This window comes from Taudactylus pleione, unplaced genomic scaffold, assembly GCF_031769625.1.
Source record: "Taudactylus pleione unplaced genomic scaffold, aTauple2 ptg000191l, whole genome shotgun sequence".
NCBI lineage: Eukaryota > Metazoa > Chordata > Amphibia > Anura > Myobatrachidae > Taudactylus > Taudactylus pleione.
Window position 1 is genome coordinate 772,649 of NW_028284593.1, and position 22,816 is coordinate 795,464.

Below are 22,816 nucleotides of genomic sequence, written 5' to 3' on the forward strand. Positions count from 1 at the left end.
GACCTGTGAGATCATAAACCCAAAAAAAAGACGTTTTGCTTTTTCTTGTTTGTAACATAATCCTGTGTAAAGGATATATTTGACAAAGTATTTAAACTGAACTGGTCCCCAAAGATGGATTACAGACTTATGCCAGATTCTGGGTCAAAAATGACAAACAACCATGAGTAGTCTGAGGCTTGGTGATATATCTACGTTGTGTTATCCTGAATTGTTGAACAGCAAAACAGCTATGAAAATCTCTAGTCTCTGGCAACTCTATATCTGACTGACTGCAGCGCTGCAAATGTCTAGTAAATTAGCCGGCGCTGTTCTACCGAAGTGTGAGAAATGTTTAGTAGCTATAATAAGGGAAATATTTGTGTTTTTGCAGGCTTCATTTAATACCAATTGTCCTTGTTAGTTCTGTCATGTGGCATTTCAAAGGAGCGGTAGCAGTCATTACATATTACTAAAGCTGCTTGTTTTAGCTACTTTGCCTTCCCACTTTAACATGCCACTAAAACTAATGTTGTTAATTATTTCTGCTTTGATGGATTAGTTTTCAGTCAGAAAAAAGGGATTGTAATGAAGGGGGATGGAAGGTCACTGCAGACTTGTGATTTATGTGTAAGAAGTACACATGATGCCACCCTCTTCCCATACCGTGTACATGTTGTACCTGCTTGCCCACATTTCCAGCAGGTCTGGGCTCCTAGGCCCTGATTCAGAGCCGGATGCTCTGACAGAGTGCTCGCTCTGAATCAGGGCCGGCCTTCTTGTTTTTTAGAGCGGCCTCCTGGCCGCTCGCATAGCTGTGGGTGACCACCCATAGCTATAGCAAGCGGCCAGGAAGATGGTCGCGATGGTCAAGACCATTGTGACCATTGGGCTTGCGATGAGACCCTTGTGGTAGGCCCCGCAAGCCCCACTCGTGATGTCAGTGGGGCCTCCCCAAACAGAGGCGTTCACATGGGAGCGCCTCCATTTGGGCAGCCGGCCCGCCCACCAAAGGGGGCGTGCTGTCACTCAACATCGACAGCACGCCCCCTTTGGTACGAGACCCGGAGCGACGGTTTGCCTGTCACAATCCGGGTCTCGCGCATGCGCACGACGGAGCCGGCTCCGTCGTGTGCATGCGCACTGGGCCACCATCGACCCGCTTGCGAGCGCATAGCACTCGCAAGCGGGTCTGAATCAGGCCCCTAGTTCACAATGCAGGAAACGTGACATAGCCGTTGATGACATAACTGTGGACATGGCCATTTACTGCAATTAGAGTTTTATTACAGTTTTTACATTCTACTCCAACATTTACTACTTTACACTTGCATCCACCTGCAACCTTGGATTATTCCCACAGTAGTCATTTTGTTTCTCCATCCTGCTGAGAACACCGCCTGCCATGCTGATTAACCAAATCTTTCACCATTTTGAACAATAGTATGGAGCCAGGCTGTTTAGTAATTGGACCAATCAGAGAAATCCAGCATTACAGTCACCCCATGAATAAATACACATGCCAATATTCACTTCTACCAAACACTTTGATAGTTCTGTCTGATCAAATCTGTATGGCTTTTGAAAATTCACAACTTACCTTTTCAGGCTGCACATGCTGTTTGGCCTATACGGTGAGAAACCAGATTGTACTATTATTGATCGTTCTTTTCTCTAATGGGATCTTCAATTGACTCTGATTTTGAGTGGACAAAAAACATATACTATATATATTGTTACTGCAGGCATCTATAGTTTAATTGTACAGCGATGAGTGACAAGTCATCCTGACTGAGGAATAAAACACTGTCAAAGCATTTGCATTAACACATTATAGGCGAATTGTGTGAAATGACATATATTTAGAAAGAAAAAATATTAGCCATGATACTAATAAAAGTATGCAACATAAATAGGATTGCATACTCTAACAGGCACTTAGTCTAGGAGGCATGAACTCTTTCTCTTGCTGGGAAACAGCAGTGATTAAATCACTGAACTGAAACAATGGTTCCAGCAGCATCAATACTGTGTCCAATAGACAGGAACACTGAGACCTGGAGCTGTCACTGAGCCCAGTTCCAGAGTGAGCATTGCAAATAGGAGCTTACCAACCTCTGTTGCCCATAGATCTCGGAGCACCTGGATGATGTATGAGCAACTGATTTCATAAATAAATAAAGTATATTTTCTTTTTGTAAATGTAAAAAAAAGAAAGGATTCTAGGGTAGTTGACATATTTCTATGATTTCAATATTCCTTATTGTTTTTGGGGAAAATAATTAGTGGTCAGGTTTGTAAAATGTCCTTTATTTTACAGTTTATTATTGTTTAATCTTTTTTGGCAGATTGAAACCATTGGATGTGGAGTTCATGAAAGCACTTCACGGAAAGGTGAACATAGTGCCTGTCATTGCTAAAGCTGACACCTTAACCCTGAAGGAGAGAGAGAGACTGAAGAGGAGGGTGAGTACCAGTCTGCGCTCAATTACAAGACCTTATTTTCATCTTTATATTCCTTTTAATAAATAACATAATCTGACAGCTGTGCTTAAATTTAGTTAATTTGTTGAGATCCACAATTAAGAATTTAAAGTTTTTGGAAAGTGCCCACTTTTTTTCCGATTCTTCCTGAAAACAAGTTCATGATGCAAATCACTACCTGAGTGTTTTGGCATCTCGTGAACTTCCTTAAACACTGCTTCCCCAAACCTTTTCTTGTCAAACCTGAAAGGAAACCATAAAGCAGAATATTGTGGTTGCCAGACATTGGGCTGCATGTGATTTGTGCTTGGCAGATGCACTCTATGCACAAAACAAAGGCAATTCTTTCTCCCTGCTCCTTGGGAATTCAGAGAGCTGGAAATGCCCCGTCATTATAATAACATATAGTTTATTTTTTCAAAGCAAAGTAGTTTACGTACATTTAAAAACAATGCTTGCAAGTGGTCAGCACTATTAGTAAGTAAAGTTGAGAATTCCATATGTTATAGTAGCTGCTGCTCAAGCCTAATGCACTATGTAACATAAGATATGGGGTAGGACTTAAGGTGGGTATATATGCAGATTGCCTGATCTGCAGATATATCTGCAGATGGTTGTTCATACACACTGAACAATGTACACTGCGGTCCAACTGGACATCGCGACCCCCTCCCCAGCGGCCTATGCTGCAAGTGTACTGGTGGTCGGTTGACTGCCCTAACACACAGCATGATTAGCAGATACATCTGCCATTAGCTGTGCTGCACAGCCGATGCAATTTGTCTGTGAACAACGTTCCCCGTGGTGGGAAAGGCACAGGGCAGGCTGTTTTAGTGGGGTGCCTCTAAAAGGGCTGGGCACATTTTGTCCCTTTAAAATCGGGTAAGATGCAGCGCACCACTGAAACAGCCTAGCGGGAACACTAATGTACACGTGTGCTGTCTTTACAACTTAATTCCTTTTTCATTCTTCTGGGGAATGCCATTACCTCTGGGGTTATGCATAGTGAGCTGTGGAGTCAGGCACTAACTAATTAAGACTCCCCTTCCACTAGAACCCCAGTCTTATTTTTAGTGCCTTGGAGTTAGGCACTAGCTAGGTCCTAGCTTTTAGTTGGATTTCATTTTTGTTTGGTTTGGGTGCTTAGTTCCTGGCGACAAGCACTAGCAGAGTGGTGAACCCTGTATCCCACTCTAAAGATGGCCCCTGGGAGAGTCACCAAACCACATAGTCCCTGGGTCTCTCTCCATACCAGACACACATCTAAGGGGGGGGCGCTGGCAAAAAGGTAAGATTGATACATTTTATATGTAAAAGACCTTGGCCCTCATTCAGAGCCGTACGCTCTGAATGAGGGCCGCCCTCCATAAAAATGGAGCGTCCTCCTGGACGCTCGTATAGCTGTGGGTCACCACCCACAGCCTATACGAGCGTGCAGTTTGATGGTCGCGACCATCGAAACTGCGAGCTGGAGCCTGCGGTTGAGGTTTTCAACCGCAAGCCCCGGAGTGATTTTGGCTCTATCAGAGCCAAAATCACTCCCACTGACATCACTAGTGATGTCAGTGGGCCGGCTTCTGACGGGAGGCGTTCCCGTGGGAACGCCCCCGTCAGGGAGGCACGCCCACCAAAGGGGGCGTACTGTCAATCAACATCGACAGCACGCCCCCTTTGATCAGACACAACGAGCGAAGGACTTTCCTTCGCTCGTCGCGTCTGGCGCATGCGCACGACGGAGCTCCCTCCGTCGCGCGCATGCTCAGTGCAGACCATCGACCCACTTGCGAGCGGACAGCCGCTTGCGAGTGGGTCTGAATCAGGGCCCTTGTTTGCTGTATTTACTTCTTCCCAGCACAACGCTTTAGCAGAGCGCCCGGGCATGTTATTAACTCATGTGGCAGCAGCTGTAGGTGCTCGGTGCACGTGCCTCCACCACCCCGGGATTCCGCAGCACCTGCCACTTTCAACCCCCCGGATTCCTTCCGTGGAACCTCCGGCTGAGGTTACAGAGCAGAACATGCTGCTGGCTTTTGTGGGAGAGGGAGGCTGATGCTGATGCGGCGCCGCTGCACATGCAGGCGTCCATTCTTTGACGTCATCACTATGAGCCGCGTTAACTTCAGAGCTCTGTGGTTCTCTGGATGGAAGCGCTGGTGGCTAGGAAACGCCTCCCCCAGGTATTTCAGTGACGGCAGGCTCACGGGGCTTCATAGCCACAGCCCAAACATTATTTTGGCAGGTGTTTGTCTGCTTGACTGAGACTCACTGCAAATTGCAGGGGGATGGCTGTTTTGTTATCAGATAAGCAGTTAAACTGGGATTATTACTTTGGGTATTAACCTGGTGATATATGTTGGTCTTATAACATTGTTATGTATATATAAGCACCTTTACTGCAGTATTTCCTAGGAATTTAGGCAGTAACATACAGTGTTTTGTACTGAAGATTTTTGGTTTGCCTTTTGGTTTTTGCAAGTGAATGTGGCTTTCAAGGAGTCCGGTTTATTTGCATTTAAACAGGTGATTTAATCTTTAGCATTCCCCCTAGGCTATTTTAGCGGGGTGCGGCGCCCTGCCCTCCTTCTGGAGGGCAAAAAGCACCCTGCCCTCCAGGAGGAGGGCAAAAAGCGCCCTGCCCCTCACAGCCTGCGGGTGCCGTCCTTACCCGCGGGATGCAGTGTCCCGCGGGTGGAGAAACGTGCGGTGACCCGGTCACCGCCAGAGAATAGACTCCGGGCGCATGCGCACAAGCTTGCCCTCTCTAGCTCCGGGGCCCTGCCTGCCGCTGGAGCTAGAGTGAACACTAAGTCTTATTAAGCCTCCTCTCTTTTTGCTGTTGTTTCAGAAGCAGGGCTTGTTATTCTAAAAAAAAAAAAAAAAGCCATTCTTTTGTTGTTTTTTTTTCTATTTAAACAGTGCTAGACTTTTTCCAGTGGAATTTAGGTAGCTATCTGTATTGGTTAGGATTGTCTTTCTCTCTCTCTCAATATGGAGAAGCCAGACAAGGGTTCCAAAAACAGTCAGCCACTTTTTATACTTGTACAAAATGTGATAAAAAGTTGCCAAAAGGTTGTACGGAACTAGGGTCGCTCTGTGCTGGTTGTTCACAGAGAGATTCATTAACGGGCGGTTCAGCTGAACAGTCGGTGATGCCTGATTGGGTCAGGTCTATGGTTGAGGCCATAGGTGATTTACATCACTCTCAGGCAAATTATATTATACCCTGTGCTCAAGTACCTAGTGTGTCTGATCCCTCGGTAGAGCCTAGATGGGCCCAGGATATGGGACATTGTCTCGCTGAGATGGCAACACCCCTAAAGAAATTAGTAACGTCAGCAGGGACCATAGCCACTAAGAGACGTTCAGGCCATTCCTCAGTGGATTTTCCTGGAGATGAGGCTTCAGCCACCTCCTCCCAGGAGGAAGGGGAATTGGATTATGACTGGGAAGACACCTCATACTGTGAGGGGTTTCTATGTTGATAGATGCATTCAGGGAGACTTTGCATCTACAGGAAACAGCTATTTCAGTGACTAGTTCAGTTTCTTTCTTTAAACGTAAGAAGAAACGTGTCTGTTTTCCCATAATTTTCACATTTTGAAGAAATATTTTAAAGAAGCCTGGTTAAAACCTGATTCCAATATCATATTCCGAAAAAATTTAAGTATATTATCCTTTTTCGGAAGAGGATACCAAGCTTTGGGAAATTCCTCCCGTGGTAAATACTCCTATTGCTGGATTGGTCAGTAATACTGTTATTCCCACAGCACAGTCTGTAACATCTAAATATCCTATGGATAGAAAGAATGAGACTGTACTTAAGTCTATATTCACTTTGTCAGGAGTGTCGCTGCACCCTGTTCTGGCCAGCGCCTGTGTGATAAAGGCTATCAATCCCTGGATGATGACCCAGATGATTGCTGGGTTTCAATCAGAGGATCTGTCTGAAGCTAGTACTTTAGCTGGTCAGATTTTGGAAGCTCTCCTCTGACCTATATAAGTGATACTTTAATTGATACTAATAATGTACAGTGTCATATTTCTGCTTTGTCCATTTCCGCTAGACGTTCTCTATGGCTTAAAACATAGAAGGCAGACATAGAGTCCAAGCATGCTTTAGAGGCATTGCCTTTTGATGGAGGTTTTCTGTTTGGTCCATAATTACCTAAACTTATTTCTCAGGTCAAGGGAGGCAAAAGTCCTTACCTTCCCATATCAACACCAAAACCAAAATACCCTAGGTTTCGTTCCTTTCAAACTCAAGGCAGAGGAAGCTTTCAGGCCTTCCGGAATATGCCTAGGGGTCCCCGTAGAGGTGCCTTCAGAGGCATGGTGTCCTCGGCACCCGTTGCCTTGCTGCTAAGTCAGCAGGTCAATCCACATGACTCTCACAGGACTGGGACCTGTCCTCTGGTGGGAGGCCGCTTGCTCAAATTCTGGGAAACTTGGATTCATTCCAACCCGGATATTTGGAGAAGTCAACTTGTAACCAGGGGTTACATTTTAGATTTGGATGGTCCTGTTCCAAAAAGATTATTTTCCACTCCTCCTCCTGTGGATGGTTGTAGAAAGGCGGCTCTCATACAGGCAATTTCTGTGCTTTCCAATTCCGGAGTAACTATTCTGATTTCGGTACTACAGCAGGGCCTGGGGTTTTAATCCAGTGGGTTTTTTTTTGTAGACAAACTGAACGGGTCATTTCGTCCCATTCTCAACCTCAGGAGGTTAAATGTTTATCTCCACTTAAAAAAAATTCAAGATGGAGTACATAGGTTAGTCATTTGTTCTATGGAGGAAGGGGAATTTCTGGCCTCCATAGATCTCAATGATGCCTACATCCATATTCCTATATGAAGGGGTCATCAACATCTTCTGCGGTTTGCAGTGGGGCATCGGCATTTTCAGGTTTTGCCAGTCGTTTTGTCCATCGCTCCCAGAGTCTTTACAAAGGTAATGGCGCACATGATCTCCCTACTCAGAAGTGGGGTGGGGCGGTCAATGTGTTGGCTTATCTGAACAATTTGTTGCTAAGAGCACCTCAGTAGCCCTATTGCAGCAACATCTTCAGATTACAATAGGTATGCTCCAGAGATTCGGCTGGATCATCACTGTTCTCAAGTCAAATTTAATTCCATCTCAGAGGATGGTGTTTTTGGGTCTTCTCTTTGACACCCAGTGCCACAGAGTTTCTTCCGCAAGCAAAGATTCAGGATCTTCAATCCAAAATTAGGATAAGTTTACAGATGCATCATATCTCAGTCCTCAGGGCTATGCAGCTACTGGGAAAAATGGTGGCTTCATTCGAGCCGTTCCTTTCGCCAAATTTCATGCTCAACCACTGCAAAACCAATTGCTTCTTCGATTGGTGAATTCAGACCCTCGATTAAATAGGCCAATGTTCAGATTATTTCTGCAGACCCGTTAGTGACTTCTTTAGTGGCTACAGGATGCAAATCTGAACAGGGGTTGGCAATCATCAGAAATAAATCGGATAATTGTCACCACAGATGCCAGACTAACAGGTTGGGGGCAGGTGATTCTAGACATGCACATACATGTTCTTTGGTCCGTGTAGGTAGCTTCTCTGTCCATAAATATACTGGAATTAAGGGCGATTCAATATGCATTAGTTCAGGCTCAATCCCATCTAAGGAGCCTATCAGTGCGAATCCAATCAGACAATGCCACGGCAGTTGCTTAAATAGACAAGCAGGATGGCACAAGCAGCTGGCGAGCAATGAGGGAGGTTTTTCACATCCTTCATTGGGCAGAAAGTTGGGCTCCAGCTATTTCGGCACTTTACATTCCGGGGTGGACTTCTTAAGTCGCCACAGTGTGTATCCAGGGGAATGGGAATTACACCAGTAGGTTTCCAGATGGGGATCTCCAGACATAGCTCTAATGCCTTCTCGTCTCAACAAGAAACTTCCAAGGTACGGATTTCAGTCCCGGGATCATCAGGCATCTCTGATAGATGCCATGACAGCACCTTGGGTGTTCCGGCGGGGATACATCTTTCCTCCTCTGGTAATGTTACCAAGGGTAATTCAGCGGATTCGATCAGTGACACAGCCGGTCATTCTGGAGGCTCCAGACTGGCTTCGTCGTCATTGGTACGCACTTCTTCGGAATATGCTGGCAGACGTTCCGTATCATCTGCCCCTGCATCCATATTTATTACTTCAGGGTCCATGCCGCCACCCAGATTTGCCTCGCTTGGCTTTGACGGCATGGTTCTTGAATCCAACATCTTGAGGGCCATAGGGTTTTCAGAATCTGTTGTGAAAACCATAATACAGCCTCGCAAACAGTCAGTTCCCAGATTTATCATCGGGTATGGAAGATATATATTTCTTGATGTGAACGACACAAGTTCAAACCTGAAAGTTTCCGATTGTCTTGTCTCTCGTCTTTTCTGCAAGATAGGTTGGTTAAGTGTCTTAGATTGTCCTCTCTTAAAGGACAAATTTCGTCCCTATCGCCTGTTTCAGAAGAAATTGCCCACCATTCCTGAAGTTCAAACCTTCTTGCAGGGGGTTCTTCGCATACAGCCTCCTTATGTCCCGCCAGTTCCTCCTTGTGACTTGAATTTAGTTTTGGAGGCTCTTCAAAAGGCAACATTTGAGCCTTTGGAATCTCTAGAATTGCGATATCTCACTTTGAATGTTTTTTTTTCTTTTCCCCATTGTAAGGGGATCTGAGTTAGCGGCTCTTTCTTGTAAATCTCCGCTTCTCATTTTTCATGAGGTAGTGTAAAACACTACCGAAAGTGGTATCGGCTTTCCACTTTAAACAGGATATTGTACTTCCAGCCTTTCGCCAGGCTTCAGTGACTAGTGAAGCTTCTTTCTTAGCACTGTTGGATGTGGTATGTGTGTTATGCATTTACTTGGAGCACACTGCGTCTTTGAGGCGTACGGATTCTTGCTGGTGTTCATTGATGCACCAAAAAGAGGGTGCCCAAACTCGAAATGGATCCATCGCTAGATTGGTCACTTTTGCCACCCGGCAGGCATATTTGTCTTCAGATGTGGCAGTTCCGGCCTCAATTCGGGCCCACTCGACTCGTGCTGTCGGGGCTTCTTGGGCTTCGAGGCATGGTGCCTCGGTAGAGCAGCTACCGTAGACACTTACAAAATATTACCGCTTCCACACGTTTGGAGCCGTGTTCCGAAGCTCCCCCCCCTTGATTGGCTTGCTTTGGTAGATCCCAGAGGTAGTGGCATTCCTCAGATGGATGAAAAAAAAAATAAGATTTTTACTTACCGTAAAATCTCTTCCTTGGAGTCCATCTGGAGGATGCCGGGATCCCTCCCTTGTTTGATTTCGTACTAGTTACCTGTTGGTTTCTGGTTTTCTCAGTTAGTTCTTCTGCGGGTCTTTCTCCGGCTTTGTTAAACATAGACTGCGGTTCGGTGGAAGGGGAGGGGTTATATAGGGGGTGGGAGCCATGTTTAATTAGTTAGTGCCCGACTCCCCAGCTTATTTTTTTTCTTATTCATAGGAAAAATTGTCTCCAGTGGTCGCGCTGAGCAGCAAAATTTGTGGGTCCCATGGACCCACCACTTTAAAAAAAATGTGGTCCCACCTGACCAGTTCTGGGTCCCATCATAATTTATACTATAGAGGTCAGACTGCAGTACCCATTAGCAATAATGGGAACTACAGTCTGCTGCAGTAGTTAGTCTTCTGCAGGAGATTTCTGTGAAATCTTCTGCATTAGACTGTTCTTACATAGCAGTGATACATAAAATTATGCATAAACTGTTTCTGCATAATTTTTTTAAAAACCGCGAGCCGATGAATACATTTTAAAAATATACTTAAAATATTTTCTCTGCTTCTAGCTGTGTACTCTTCTGACCTTTTATTCTGTGTGAGCTGGATGGGGGGCGGCTGCGCTCATGCTGCAGATCCTTATTGCTCCTCATCGTCCTCATCAGTTGGGCAGAGGAGTAGGAGGCAGGTGGCTGGGGACAAGTGTAGGAGGTGGGGAACCGGAGTTGGAGGTGGGGAGCCGGGAACCAGAGTTGGAGGTGGGGAGCCGGGAACTGGAGTAGGAGGTGGGAGCCGGGATCAGGAGTAGGAGGTGGGGAGCCGGGATCAGGAGTAGGAGGTGGGCAGCCGGGAACAGGAGAAGGAGGTGTGGAGCCAGGAACAGGGGGATTCGGGGTGTCAGATATTATAGGTGAGGGGAGCTGGGGACAGGAGGAGTAGGCAGGAACAGAAGAAGGGGCTGGGTGCCAGGTATTAAATGTGGAGGGGAGCAACGTACAGGAGGAGGAGGGTAACTAGGGACAGGAGGAGTAGAAGGGTCTGGGTGCCACTGGATATTGGAGGTTTAGGGGTAGGCAGGGACAGGAGGAAGGGTTAATTCACGGCTGCACTTCTAGCCGGACAGCGGTGGACCAGCCAGCGGTACATCTGTAACTCTCCCAAAACCAATCCTCCCCGCACCACACCAATCCCACCCACAGCGCTACCTGCTGTAGGGTGCTGGGTATCGTCTTCAAGCCGAGGGCCAGGCCGCTGTCGTATTCACGCTGGGGGTGGGCCACAGTCGTCTTCACGCCGGGGCAGTCCACTCAAAGTAACGCTGATTGCTGAGCGAGCTGCAGCATCAAGGGGCGTGTAACAGTTGGCCCCACCTCCTTTTTGATGTCTCCCCTGCAGCCAAGCCAGGGGAGACATCAATCATGTAACCAGGAGCTGGGGATTGGCCGGTGGCAGAGCGCGTCCCGGGGACCCACCCATTCTGAAAAAGTGAGTCCCTGGTACTCATTTGAGGGTAAAATACGCACTATAGCGCGTATTTTCGATCACTGGTCTCCATTCTTATGGCCTGATATAGTTTTTGGTGTTTCTTGTGAAACACAGTTTTTCATCTCTGGTAGATGTTTTGAGCCTTTAACTGTACAGTAAATGGTTGCAGCTTTAGTAATATAATATTTCCGACATATTTTGTACCTATTATGTTATCTAGGAAGTCAAAGTTCAGACCTAAATTATTTTTGTTTTGTCTTTTACGTCGGTCTTATGACATTGTGGTTACAGATGTGTCCTGCAGTCGCTCCAAACAGCCCCTCTCGGCGCACCAGGTCCCGTGAGACTCTTCTAGCACCTAGGTGCCTTTTTTTGCTGCTAATGTGTCTTACGTCGCAATGCAATGGGACGAGGACGCACCAGGAAACTGCTGATTAAGTTGATCTGCGACATGTACGACTGAGTCTTTGAGGGGTATTCAATATGAAACGTTAACTTCACTGTCGAAGTTAGCGTTTCATATCGGAGTTTTTTTCTGCGTTAAGGTATGATGCGCGCTCCCGCTTATCCCCGTATTCAATATAAAATTAACGAGAACGGGAAACTCTGAAGTTGGATTTGCGTAAAGTTACGAATTTTTCCTTAAAATAATTGTAAGACCCCCCTAAAGTTGTAAAAACATGGGGGAACACTATGGGTACCCCCGTTTTAGCCTTTAATTGAAAGTCGGGGATTTAAATAGCCGCAGCAGGTGTTTTTTTCCCGACATTGAATAAGTGATGCAGAAGAGCACTTAGGTTATTTTTTTCGTTTTTTTAAGTGGTCCCATCAAATTTGGGGTACATGAAAATGGGAACTAGCATATTTTTAAGTCCCTAAAGTAATTTTTTCAAAATTCTGCATTTGTGCACCTGCCGCTATAATTCTATTCTAGAAAACACCTGCTGCATACATGCAGAATAGCCCTGAACCTATTTCCCTATTTTTAAACAATTTTCTCCTTTTTTTTTTTTTTTTTCACCCCAATTTTTAAAATTATTTTTTGGGGTGTCCCTATTTTTTTTTTTTCCTTTTTTTGACACAGTTCTTTTTTAAATGTCATTCCCAGGGGTGCAGGCTATTTTTTTTAAGCCTGCACCCCTAAACCCCAATTCTGCACTTTTTTTCAACACCTATTCAATGGTGAAAAGTTATCCCCATTTTTTATCAAAGACTTTTCAAAACTGCGATAAGTCTTTGAAATTGAATACGGTGTAAAAGTAAAACCTGCGATAATGACGTCATACCTCCGATATTAACGCAAAAACGATGTTATCGCACCCATATTGAATACCCCTGTATGTATCTGTAAATGAAATGCTGCACTGTAACGGCCGCAGCTTTTATCTTTGCCAAGTGCCGTTTACAGACTCAGTCGCACCCAGATATACAGGTGTCACATATCAAAATAATCAGTGCATTCTCCTGCTGCATCCTAGACGGTGTAATGGTTAGCGTTACTGCCTCACAGCACTGAGGTCGTGGGTTCAATTCCCACCACGGCCCTAACTGTGTGGAGTTTGTATATTCTCCCTGTGCTTGCTTGGGTTTCCTCCGGGTACTCCGGTTTCCTCCCACACTCCAAAAATATACTGGTAGGTTAATTGGTTCCAAAAACATAAAATTAACCCTAGTGTGTATGTTTGTGAGCATGTGATAGGGAACATAGATTGTAAGCTCCACTGGGGCAGGGACTGATGTGAATGGCCAACTATTCTCTGTAAAGCGCTGCGGAATATGTGTGCGCTATATAAATAACTGATAATAATAATAGCATTGAGACTAAGATACATTTTCGGCAACATAAGGTGCCCGATGCTAGCAGAGTTGCATGGGAGCTGGCGGCTCACTCACGCCAGGCATCTTGCGCTGCATAGCATATTAAGGTTAAATATATGAGAACACATGTGTATATGAAGGTGTATTGTGCATTACAAAGCACCATTTACAGATGTGTCCTCAGCTCGCCAGATCCTGTGTGACTCAGCCACGCTGAATATCTATTTTGCGTCTTATTTGCATAAATTCAACAGCCTGAAACAACACAACTGCATTCCTAGCATGGACTGACCACACGGGTGTGCGAGATTTGTACATCTGTGCGTTACTGAGTCTGAATCAGACGCGAGCAGCCACTGCTTTTCCTCACGCCAAGTTCCGTCGTGCTTCATCTGCGACTTTGTTCGTATGTAAAGCCAGTTCTTTTGCGGGTAAAGTCGCAACTCAGATTCTCTAGTACAGTGTGAGCGATTTCTCACTGCATTGCCGGTGACGTCATTTCGCCAGGCGAAAACTTATCCCCGAATTCAATTCCAAAACCACCCAGCATTCTTGGGACAGTCCCCCAAAGGGAAAAACTGTCAAAAAAACATTTATAAAAAAGTTAAGAACACCCCAAAAAAGTACTTTTATTTTGGGGACAAACTTCTAAACTAGCAAAATAGACTCCAAAGGGGGTACCCAAGTATTCCCCAGGTGTTTTTAAATTTGCAGGTGGATGTGTCAGGTGGATTTTTTAAAAATTTTCAAAGTTCACTTTAGCAACTTTTTTATTTTATTTTTTAAATTGAGTTTATTTATGAAAATTTTTTTGTTTTCATAGCAAAAAAAACAGAAACCAATACTATAAACAAAATCCCCCCACCCCCAGAAAACCAAAAAACATTTTTAGTATACAGCCATTGTCATATATACCCATGAAAATAGAATCATAATTAAAATATCTGCACAATAAATCTCAACCATCAAAAACAGTAGAAAATGTACAAGTATAGATTTAGAATACCAAAACATCGTGCCAGTCCATCTCCGTCTGAAATCCCACTCCCTCCATCAACATAATGGGAAGAAGCAATCCATGGACCCCAAATACGATCATATTTGCGAATACAATTTTGCTTAGTATATAAAAATCGTTCATGCCCCACAACTTCATTCATCAGCCCACACCACTCAATACAGACCTTTGCCAGAGTCAAAGCATTAATTATGTATTGGACCGTTAACTGATCAACCCTGTCCAAGAGACCCAAACCAAAAATACACATTTTAGGGATAAAATGGGAATTCCTCCTCCTGTTCTAGTGAGACATTTGGTGACCCGGGACCAAAACACTTGGACAGCAGAGCATTCCCAGAGGAGATGCCAGAACGGGTGTAGTAGGTATTACCGCCGGACGCATGGCCGGTGGTTCAAATCCCGACAGCGGCAGCCCATCAAGGGTGAAAATCCCGATCGTCCCTAAGGTAAGTATCACTAACCTAATTCTACCCCCTAACCCTCCCTTAGGGGTGCCTAACCCTAACCTCCCCCCCCCAAGTGCCTAACCCTAATCCCCCCTCTAAGTGCCTAAACCTAACCCCCCCTTCCCCGCTGCCTAAACCGAAGTACCCCGGGGGGGGGGGGGTGCCTAACCCTAAGTCCCCTCGGGAGCCCTAACCCCCCCCCCCCCCGACCCCAGGAGCAAATTGTGGAGGTCCAGAAGAAAATTGGACGGATAGGGCATGTCTAAACTGTAAATAGCAGAAAAACATAGAATTCGGGACCCCAAATTCAGTCTTATGAGTATCAAACTCCATCACTATACAAATGTCCAAGGGAGAAGACTCCCCTCCTGGACCACAAAGAGCTGCCTTCAAACACTTTAGCAACTTTAAAATATGCTAGCACCCATTTTCGTGTACTCCAATTTTGCTGGAACTAGTTATTTTCTCAAAAAAATAATGCTAAATGCTATTCTTCACCACTTCTGCAGAGATGCTAATTAGCAGCTATTGAGAGCATTAAAGTACCCCAAATACCTTCAGCAGGCCTATTCGGGGGGATCTGTAGTGATCCCCAATGTCAGTGCTTATTTTGGGGGGTGTCAGGCTGATTTCCCCAAATCTGACAGCACTTTTCGCAGGTTTCGAATTAGCCGGTTTCCGTTTTCGGTGATTTGGAATTGAATACGGGTATAAGCGGGGATGAGCGCGATACATTTCCGCATGCAAAATCAGCAATAACGGCGAAAAGTCTGGGACTTTTTGCACCTAATTGAATACCCCCCTATGTCGCAAAATTTTAAGAAAAAAACTGTAAGCTATTCCTCTCTGATCGTCTGTCGCTCCGGGTGTCTTGTGACATATGTTGTAGTGACGCTCAGTTTATGAGGACACATCTGTATGTCATAGCTCTGGTACTAGAGTCCTTTGTGAATGGGGTAAGCAAACTGCTTTGTATTTTAATCTTATTGCATTGGGAGCTGGGACCCAAGCAGTTAATTATAGGGTATTATGTGATATCTCTGAGCTGATTGAAACTGTTAATCCCAGCATTACAATCCAGCATTGCTGATTAACCCGCAGACACCCCTCTGCCTGCCCATTTGCCGCCAAAAAGCTGCAAGTCCCACTGTTAGTAATAGAGTTAGGCCACTCAGAGTCCCGTGTGTACTGTGACATTCATGCACCTAATGGGGGAGCTCAGAAAAGAGAACATCTATCATCATTCTGCAATCAGACATTGAATGTGCGTATTTTCCAACGTAAATGACTTTGTTCCATGCTGTTAATCTTTGAAGTCTTGCACTTGTTATCACACCAGTCCTCCTTCAGCTACACAAGTATTGTGTTTAACATCCTTAAAGTGTGAACATGCTCTGGTCCTGAGGACAGAACGTTCTCCCAGAGATCAGTCCATGCTGTGCCTCTCTCTGCTCAGTAACATTTTATTTGCAAAATGTTTATTTCAATATTGTGTCCTAAGTCTTTTGATACGCTGAACAAAAGTAAATTAAATGTATTTAGCAATGCCTAAACAGCATTTTATTTAATAAAGATGTGTCCATATGTAGTGCATCCGGAAAGTATTAACAACGCTTCACTTTTCCACATTTTGTTATGTTACAGCCTTCTTCCAAAATGGAATAAATTCATTTTTGTCCTCAAAGTTCTACACACAATACTCCATAATGGCAATGTGTAAGAAATCACATGTACATAAGTATTCACAGCCTTTGCTCAATACTTTGTTGATGGACCTTTGGCAGCGATTACAGCCTCAAGTATTTTTGAATATCATGCCACAAGTTTGGCACACCTATCTTTGGGCAGTTTCGCCCATTCCACTTTGCAGCACCTCTCAAGCTCCATCAGGTTGGATGGGAAGCATCGGTGCACAGCCATTTTCAGATCTCTCCAGAGATGTTCAATCGGATTCAAGTCTGGGCTCTGACTGGGCCACCCAAGGACATTCACAGAGTTGTTCTGAAGCCACTCCTTTGATATCTTGGCTGTGTGCTTAGGGTCGTTGTCCTGCTGAAAGATGAACCGTCGCCCCAGTCTGAGGTCAAGAGCGCTCTGGAGCAGGTTTTCATCCAGGATGTCTGTGTACATTGCTGCATTCATCTTTCCCTCTATCCTGACTAGTCTCCCAGTTCCTGCCGCTGAAAAACATTCCCACAGCATGATGCTGCCTCCACCATGCTTCACTGTAGGGATGGTATTGGCCTAGTGATGAGCGGTGCCTGGTTTCCTCCAAACATAACGTCTGGCATTCATGCCAAAGAGTTCAATCTTTGTCTCATCAGACCAGAGCATTTTGTTTCTCATGGTCTGAGAGTCTTTCAAGTGCATTTTGGCAAACTATAGGCGGGTTGGCATGTGCTTTTTACTAAGGAGTGGCTTCCGTCTGGCCTCTCTACCATACAGGCCTGATTTGTGGATTGCTGCAGAGATGGTTGTCCTTCTGGAAGGTTCTCCTCTCTCCACAGAGGATTGCTGTAGCTCTGACAGAGTGACCATCGGGTTCTTGGTCACCTCCCTTACTAGGGCCCTTCTTCCCCGATCGCTCAGTTTAGACGGCCGGCCAACTCTAGGAAGAGTCCTGGTGGTTCCGAAGTTCTTCCATTTACGGATGATGGAGGCCACTGTGCTCATTGGGACCTTCAAAGCATTAGATATTTTTCTGTACGCTTCCCCAGATTTGTGCCTCGAGACAATCCTGTCTCGGAGGTCTACAGACAATACCTTGGACTTCATGCTTGGTTTGTGCTCTGACATGCACTGTCAAGTGTGGGACCTTATATAGACAGGTGTATGCCTTTCAAAATAATGTCCAATCCACTGAATTTACCACAGGTGGACTCCAATTAAGCTGTAGGAACATCTCAAGGATGATCAGTGGAAACAGGATGCACCTGAACTAAATTTTGAGCTTCATGCAAACGCCGTGAAAACTTATGCACATGTGATTTCTTAGTGGTTTTTTTTCATTCAATTTGCAAAAATCTCAAAAAAACTTTTTGCACGTTGTCATTATGGAGTATTGTGTGTAGAATTTCGAGGACAAAAATTAATTTATTCCATTTTGGAATAAGGCTGTATCATAACAAAATGTGGAAAAAGTGAAGCGTTGTGAATACTTTTCGGATGCACTGTACATCTAGCCTTTGTACGTTAACCAACTCTTCTAGTCGCGCCTTTTGGTGCGACTATTTAAATTCGAATGTGTCTTATTCACACAGCAATGTGAATAGAACACACAAACAGCTTCTGCTGATTAAAATATGTGGCATGCCTATGTTATGTGCGCGACTGTATATGCACGCGAAACACTGCGTTACAGTGTCACAGCCACTTACACTGTAACGTAGCATTTCGCATGCCGATACACCCACAGCCGCACACAGAATATAGGCATGTCGCATATCATTTTAATCAGCAGAAGCTGCTTGTGCGTTCTATTTGTACCACTGTGTGAGTAAGACACATTTGAAGGTAAAAAGTCGCACCAAAATATGCTTGGTGCTACCGAGTCACACGGCTCTCACACGTTATGTGTAATGTGACTTGTAGTGCTCATAGGATGGATGTATGTAGACACATCTGCACAACTGTTGTATAAGTAATTGCATGTTACTGTGCCCAAAAGATCAATAGAGAACATAATCTAAATTGCATTTTAGCCTAACTTCTGTAATCAGTGACCTTAGCTGATCTCTAGACACTGATAAACATGCCAGCAGTGAGTGGTGTTTCATATAATGCAGGAGATAAACAATACAGGTTGTAGGCCAGCAGGACATCTAACAGGCCCTGAGCCCTGGCCACAGGGTCATACTCTGATCATGCTAAGAATGCCAGAAGCCCACAGCATGCTGATCAGCCTAGATTCCTGCAGGAGCCTGGGACTGCTGTACCCTGTAGGCAGCTGGCACTCACCAGCTAGAATAGGCAGGATTCTGTTCTTGATTGGCCTGCAGTTTATAATCCAAGTAAGAATTAATGCATGCTGGTCCCTTGTGAACTTCAATAAAAGCAATATGAAAACTTTTAATTATATAAGTGTGTGTGTGTGGCTTCTGTACGTCATTGAGTAGGTGAAAAGATGGCTCCTTTATACGTGGGATTTATTTACTAAGCAGTAACTTGTAAGAACTGCTGTTTCCCTATGTGTTTAAGCCCAAAATGTAAAAGGACAATGCTTTTAACAGCAAAACACCCCATATTTTGCTGTGACTGCCAAACATAGAGGAGGAAGTGTGATGGTCGGGGCTCTTTTGCTGGATGACTTGCACAGAGTGACTGGAACCCTGAACCTTAATGGCTACCACAGCATTTTGCAGCACCAATACCCTCTGGTCTACATCTAGTTGATCATCCTACAGCAAGATAATGACCCAGAATATACTTCCAGGCTATGTCAGGACTACTTTCGTGGAAAATAAGAAGACGATAGGCTTCAAATCATGGAATGGCCAGCACAGTCTCCAGACTTAAACCCTATAGAGCTGTTTTGGGATGAACTGGACATAGGACCTCATTCAGAGCCACTCGCAAAATGTGAGCGCTCGCTCTGAATGAGGGCGGCCGCATCTCTAAAATGAGCCGGCCGCTCGCTAAGCTGTGGGTGACCCCCACAGCTTTAGCGAGCGGCCATGTTGATGGTCGCGATGGTCAAGACCATCGCGGCTTGCGACGAGACCCTTGTGGTAGGATCTCGTCTGCCGCAAGCCCCAGTGAGCTTTCGGCTCTATTAGAGCCGGAAGCTCACCACTGACATCACGAGTGATGTCAGTGGGGCCGCCCCCAAACGACAGGCGTTCCGTTGGTAATGCCTCCGTTTGGCAAGCCATCCCCCCCGCCCTGCCTACAAAACGGTGCGAGCTGTCGATCACCATCGACAGCCGTCCCTTTTGTAGTAACTCCCGGAGCGAGAGAATTTCTCTCTCGCTTCGGAGCTTGCGCATGCGGCTGCTGCGCGTGCGCAGGGCCTCTACATCGACCCGCTGGCGAGCGCATCGGCACTTGCGAGCGGGTCTGAATGAGATCCATAGTGCTGAAAGCAACCTATAAGTACAGCACAATTGTGGGAACTTCTATAAGAGTGTTGGGAAGAACCTTCCAGTCATTATTTGATTTCCCCTGCAACAATTGTGTTCGGCAGTTATATCTGCAAAAGATGGCCACTTTAGATTCAATTTTGTTAAACAAAATGATTGTGATATGTTTTTTCATCTATAATTCTTTATATTGGGTTGTGCTTTAATTTCAGAGTACATTGACTCCTCAAACTGCATACATTTCAATAAAAATTAAAAAATGGACTTTTGACTTGTAGTGCATATGTGTGTACAGTAATGTTCTGAAGTGGGTGTTTCTGACTGGAATGGATCATGTGCGGGGTCTATTTTGTCCCTTTTTGGCATTTGTAAATGTTAAGATTCTATGCTGTTGTAAGGTCAGTGTTCAGGAATTCGGGATACTCTTGCCAGACTTTTTCGTGCTTTGCGGGACAGCCCCATGCACATAAATAAATTTTGGGGACCGGAAAGATGAATTAACATTTATAATGTGGTTCAAAACCAGCTATTTTTAAGCTTTTACCTCATGTACATTAAGCAGCACTTTCTCAGACTTATTTTTAAACATTTTCTGATTCTAATTAGTTAAATATAAATTAGTCACACACCAAGTTCAGTTAGAAATTAGGGCAAGTCTCCCTAAAAGGAAGAGAGATCATCTCAGGAGACACACTGCTAATGTTTGGAAAATTTAACGCCCAAGTCCTTTTGATGTTTTGACAACATTTTAAACTTTAAATGCTGGTATGCAGTCTGTTTAATTATCTTCCCAAATCTCATGAGGACAGTAGTGGCAGAATTTCCCCTTGCATGCTGAGAGCCTGGCAAAGCTACTGTTCCCAAACCAAAACCTCCATTCTCTTGAGAACTTTTTCTTCTGTGAGTTTTCAAAAAAGCTGATGCCAGTAGAGACATATGCCCTCCAGGGACAGGAAGGTGGACTGACTAATGCAAAGTCCACAGTGCTTGTAGTGATAGCTTGTTTGTAGGGAATGACCCTGGTCTTCATCTAGGACTATATATTCTCACTCTGTATGCTGTGCCAGTTGCAGGTTGCATGTAATGTCTTCCTCTCTTATCACAGGTCCTAGATGAGATTGCTGAACATGGGATACGAATCTACCAGCTCCCAGATGCTGACTCTGATGAAGATGAGGAGTTTAAGGAGCAGACACGAGTACTGAAGGTGACCAGTCAGATTATGTTGTATTGTGGACTGCTCCAAAATACTATTTACTCTGCCTTTTGGTGGAAATTAATAGTCAATGAAATTAAGTGCTAAATGGTTCCCTCCACAATGGAGAAATGTTTAAATGTAAGTGCAAAAGAGTTCACTATGTTTACTCATTTCATGTGTTTAATTTCCCATAAGAAAAGCATTTATGGTTAATGAATTGTATGGTAGGTATGTTCAAATAGCAGCTGTTCTTACAGATTTGTACACAATGCAAAGCAGCCTGATGTTCCCAAGAACTCCTGCTAATAATAAGTTGTAATCAGCAGGCTAAATACTGGGGTGATGGGGGTGGGGGAGGATTATATTGCATGTGCTGTCCCTGATGGTGTGACATTTGATGGTCTCAAGTCTAAGCTCTACACCCATTATAAATACAGAATAAATCTCCACACAGACGCATGAGCAGTCTGTCATTTGAAACCTATTCTGCCACACTGTACTAACATCTTTATATCCCCATGCCCCTTCCCCTTTTAAGCCGCTTGTAATGTGACAATCTGTAGCTAAATCTGGGCATTGCGTGCATAGAGGTGTGTGAGTTTTTCCCATCCTGCTGAATAGTGCTATACATGGCTTTTCTCAATAAGAGGCATATATTAAACACATTTTACAGGGAATCCCCCAGAAACATCAGTTTTCAGGGGATAGCTGCAAGATGTAATAATCACCTGGATGTATGTAGAGGTTCCCTCGTTTCCGACCATAATAGCAGCCCCCATAGGTTTCTTAAGCTGGAGTTAGCCATTGTAGTCTATAGGCTACATATCTCAGATTTTACAGTGAGAGGGTTCCTCTGGATCCCCTCCCTGGTTATAGCCACTTGCACATGTGTGGTCTGAAGATAGCCAGGGGTCCCGCAGCACAAAGTGAAGTGACCAATGCTGCAATCACTTTACACATCGTTTAATGCATGCAACGGCTTCATAGACCTCCAGTTATGTTAGGATTAAGGGCCTGATTCAGGTTGGTTCGCAAGGCTGTGTTCGCACACACCCTGCTCGCTGTGAAAATATGCTAATTAATGCAATCGAACGGCAACCACAGCTCTATACCAAGACGCCCATCACTGTATAAAGCCACCCACTTCCTATGACATGCATCCGCAAGTAAGCAAAAACATTGGTAACATCAGAACCATCCGCACAGTTGTGGTTGACCTGACCCTACCGCACAAACAGTTAAGCTTCCTGTCGCCATCTTCCTGTCTGCCAGTGTATGCTATCGCAGGGGCTTAATTATGCACACCCCTGTAATGGTATTTAAACGCCCAGGCACGCCTGCGTTTCTCTGACCACCGCCCGTCACCATCCTCAAACGGTCACTTCCTGTCAATCACAGTATGAGGACTCTGCGTGCTCACTGCGATCGCTTCCTGATCGCAGTGACCGGTTCGCGCACGCGCACTGCATCTTATACGCATGCGCAGAATGCAAACATCGGCTGGCTGGGTGCGAACGCAGCCTTGCTATCCAACCTGAATCAGGCCCTTCGCTCACAATGCATATAATGTTTACCTATTCCCATGGTGAAACAAAAATTGTGGATACACACATCGATTTGAGTCTATTCTTATTGTTTAAAATTGTTAAAAAGAGGCTTCTTCAGATCAAAATATCTAATTTGAGAAACAAAATCATTCCGTAAATCTTCTGATACTGAGCATTTTTGTCAACCAACCGATCAGTATTTTTCTTAAATGGAAAGAAGTGTTTGTGTGGGTTGTTGGTCATTTACAGTCATCCATTTTGAATATTGAACATTTATTAGCTTGCTCTATTGTATTTGCAAAAGTTGTGCATTGATCTGATCAATCAAATTGTTCATGGTTTTGTAACTGCCTAAATGTTTAATACCTCTTCCTTCCTTGTCCTGATCAGTTTTCTTATCTATTTGATTTTTCCTCTCTGTGTGTCTAATAATTGTAATCCGAACAATCTCCAGTCATTTTTTATGAAAGTGAAAGCGATAC

The 22,816-nt window shown here is 44.7% G+C and overlaps 1 protein-coding gene across 2 annotated transcripts in view; it reads left to right on the forward strand.

The window, feature by feature from the left end:
• Window positions 1-22,816, forward strand: part of LOC148519293 (septin-2A) — a 131,711-nt gene that overhangs the window by 45,002 nt on the left and 63,893 nt on the right. For both annotated transcript variants that reach the window (XR_015878949.1, XM_088476660.1), the window contains exons 7-8: window positions 2,328-2,445; window positions 20,695-20,796. Coding sequence is in view for 1 of the 2 variants with exons in the window: in XM_088476660.1 (XP_088332786.1) it covers window positions 2,328-2,445; window positions 20,695-20,796 (220 nt within the window). In the remaining variant the exon portion in view is untranslated. The remainder of the gene's footprint in view (window positions 1-2,327; window positions 2,446-20,694; window positions 20,797-22,816) is intronic.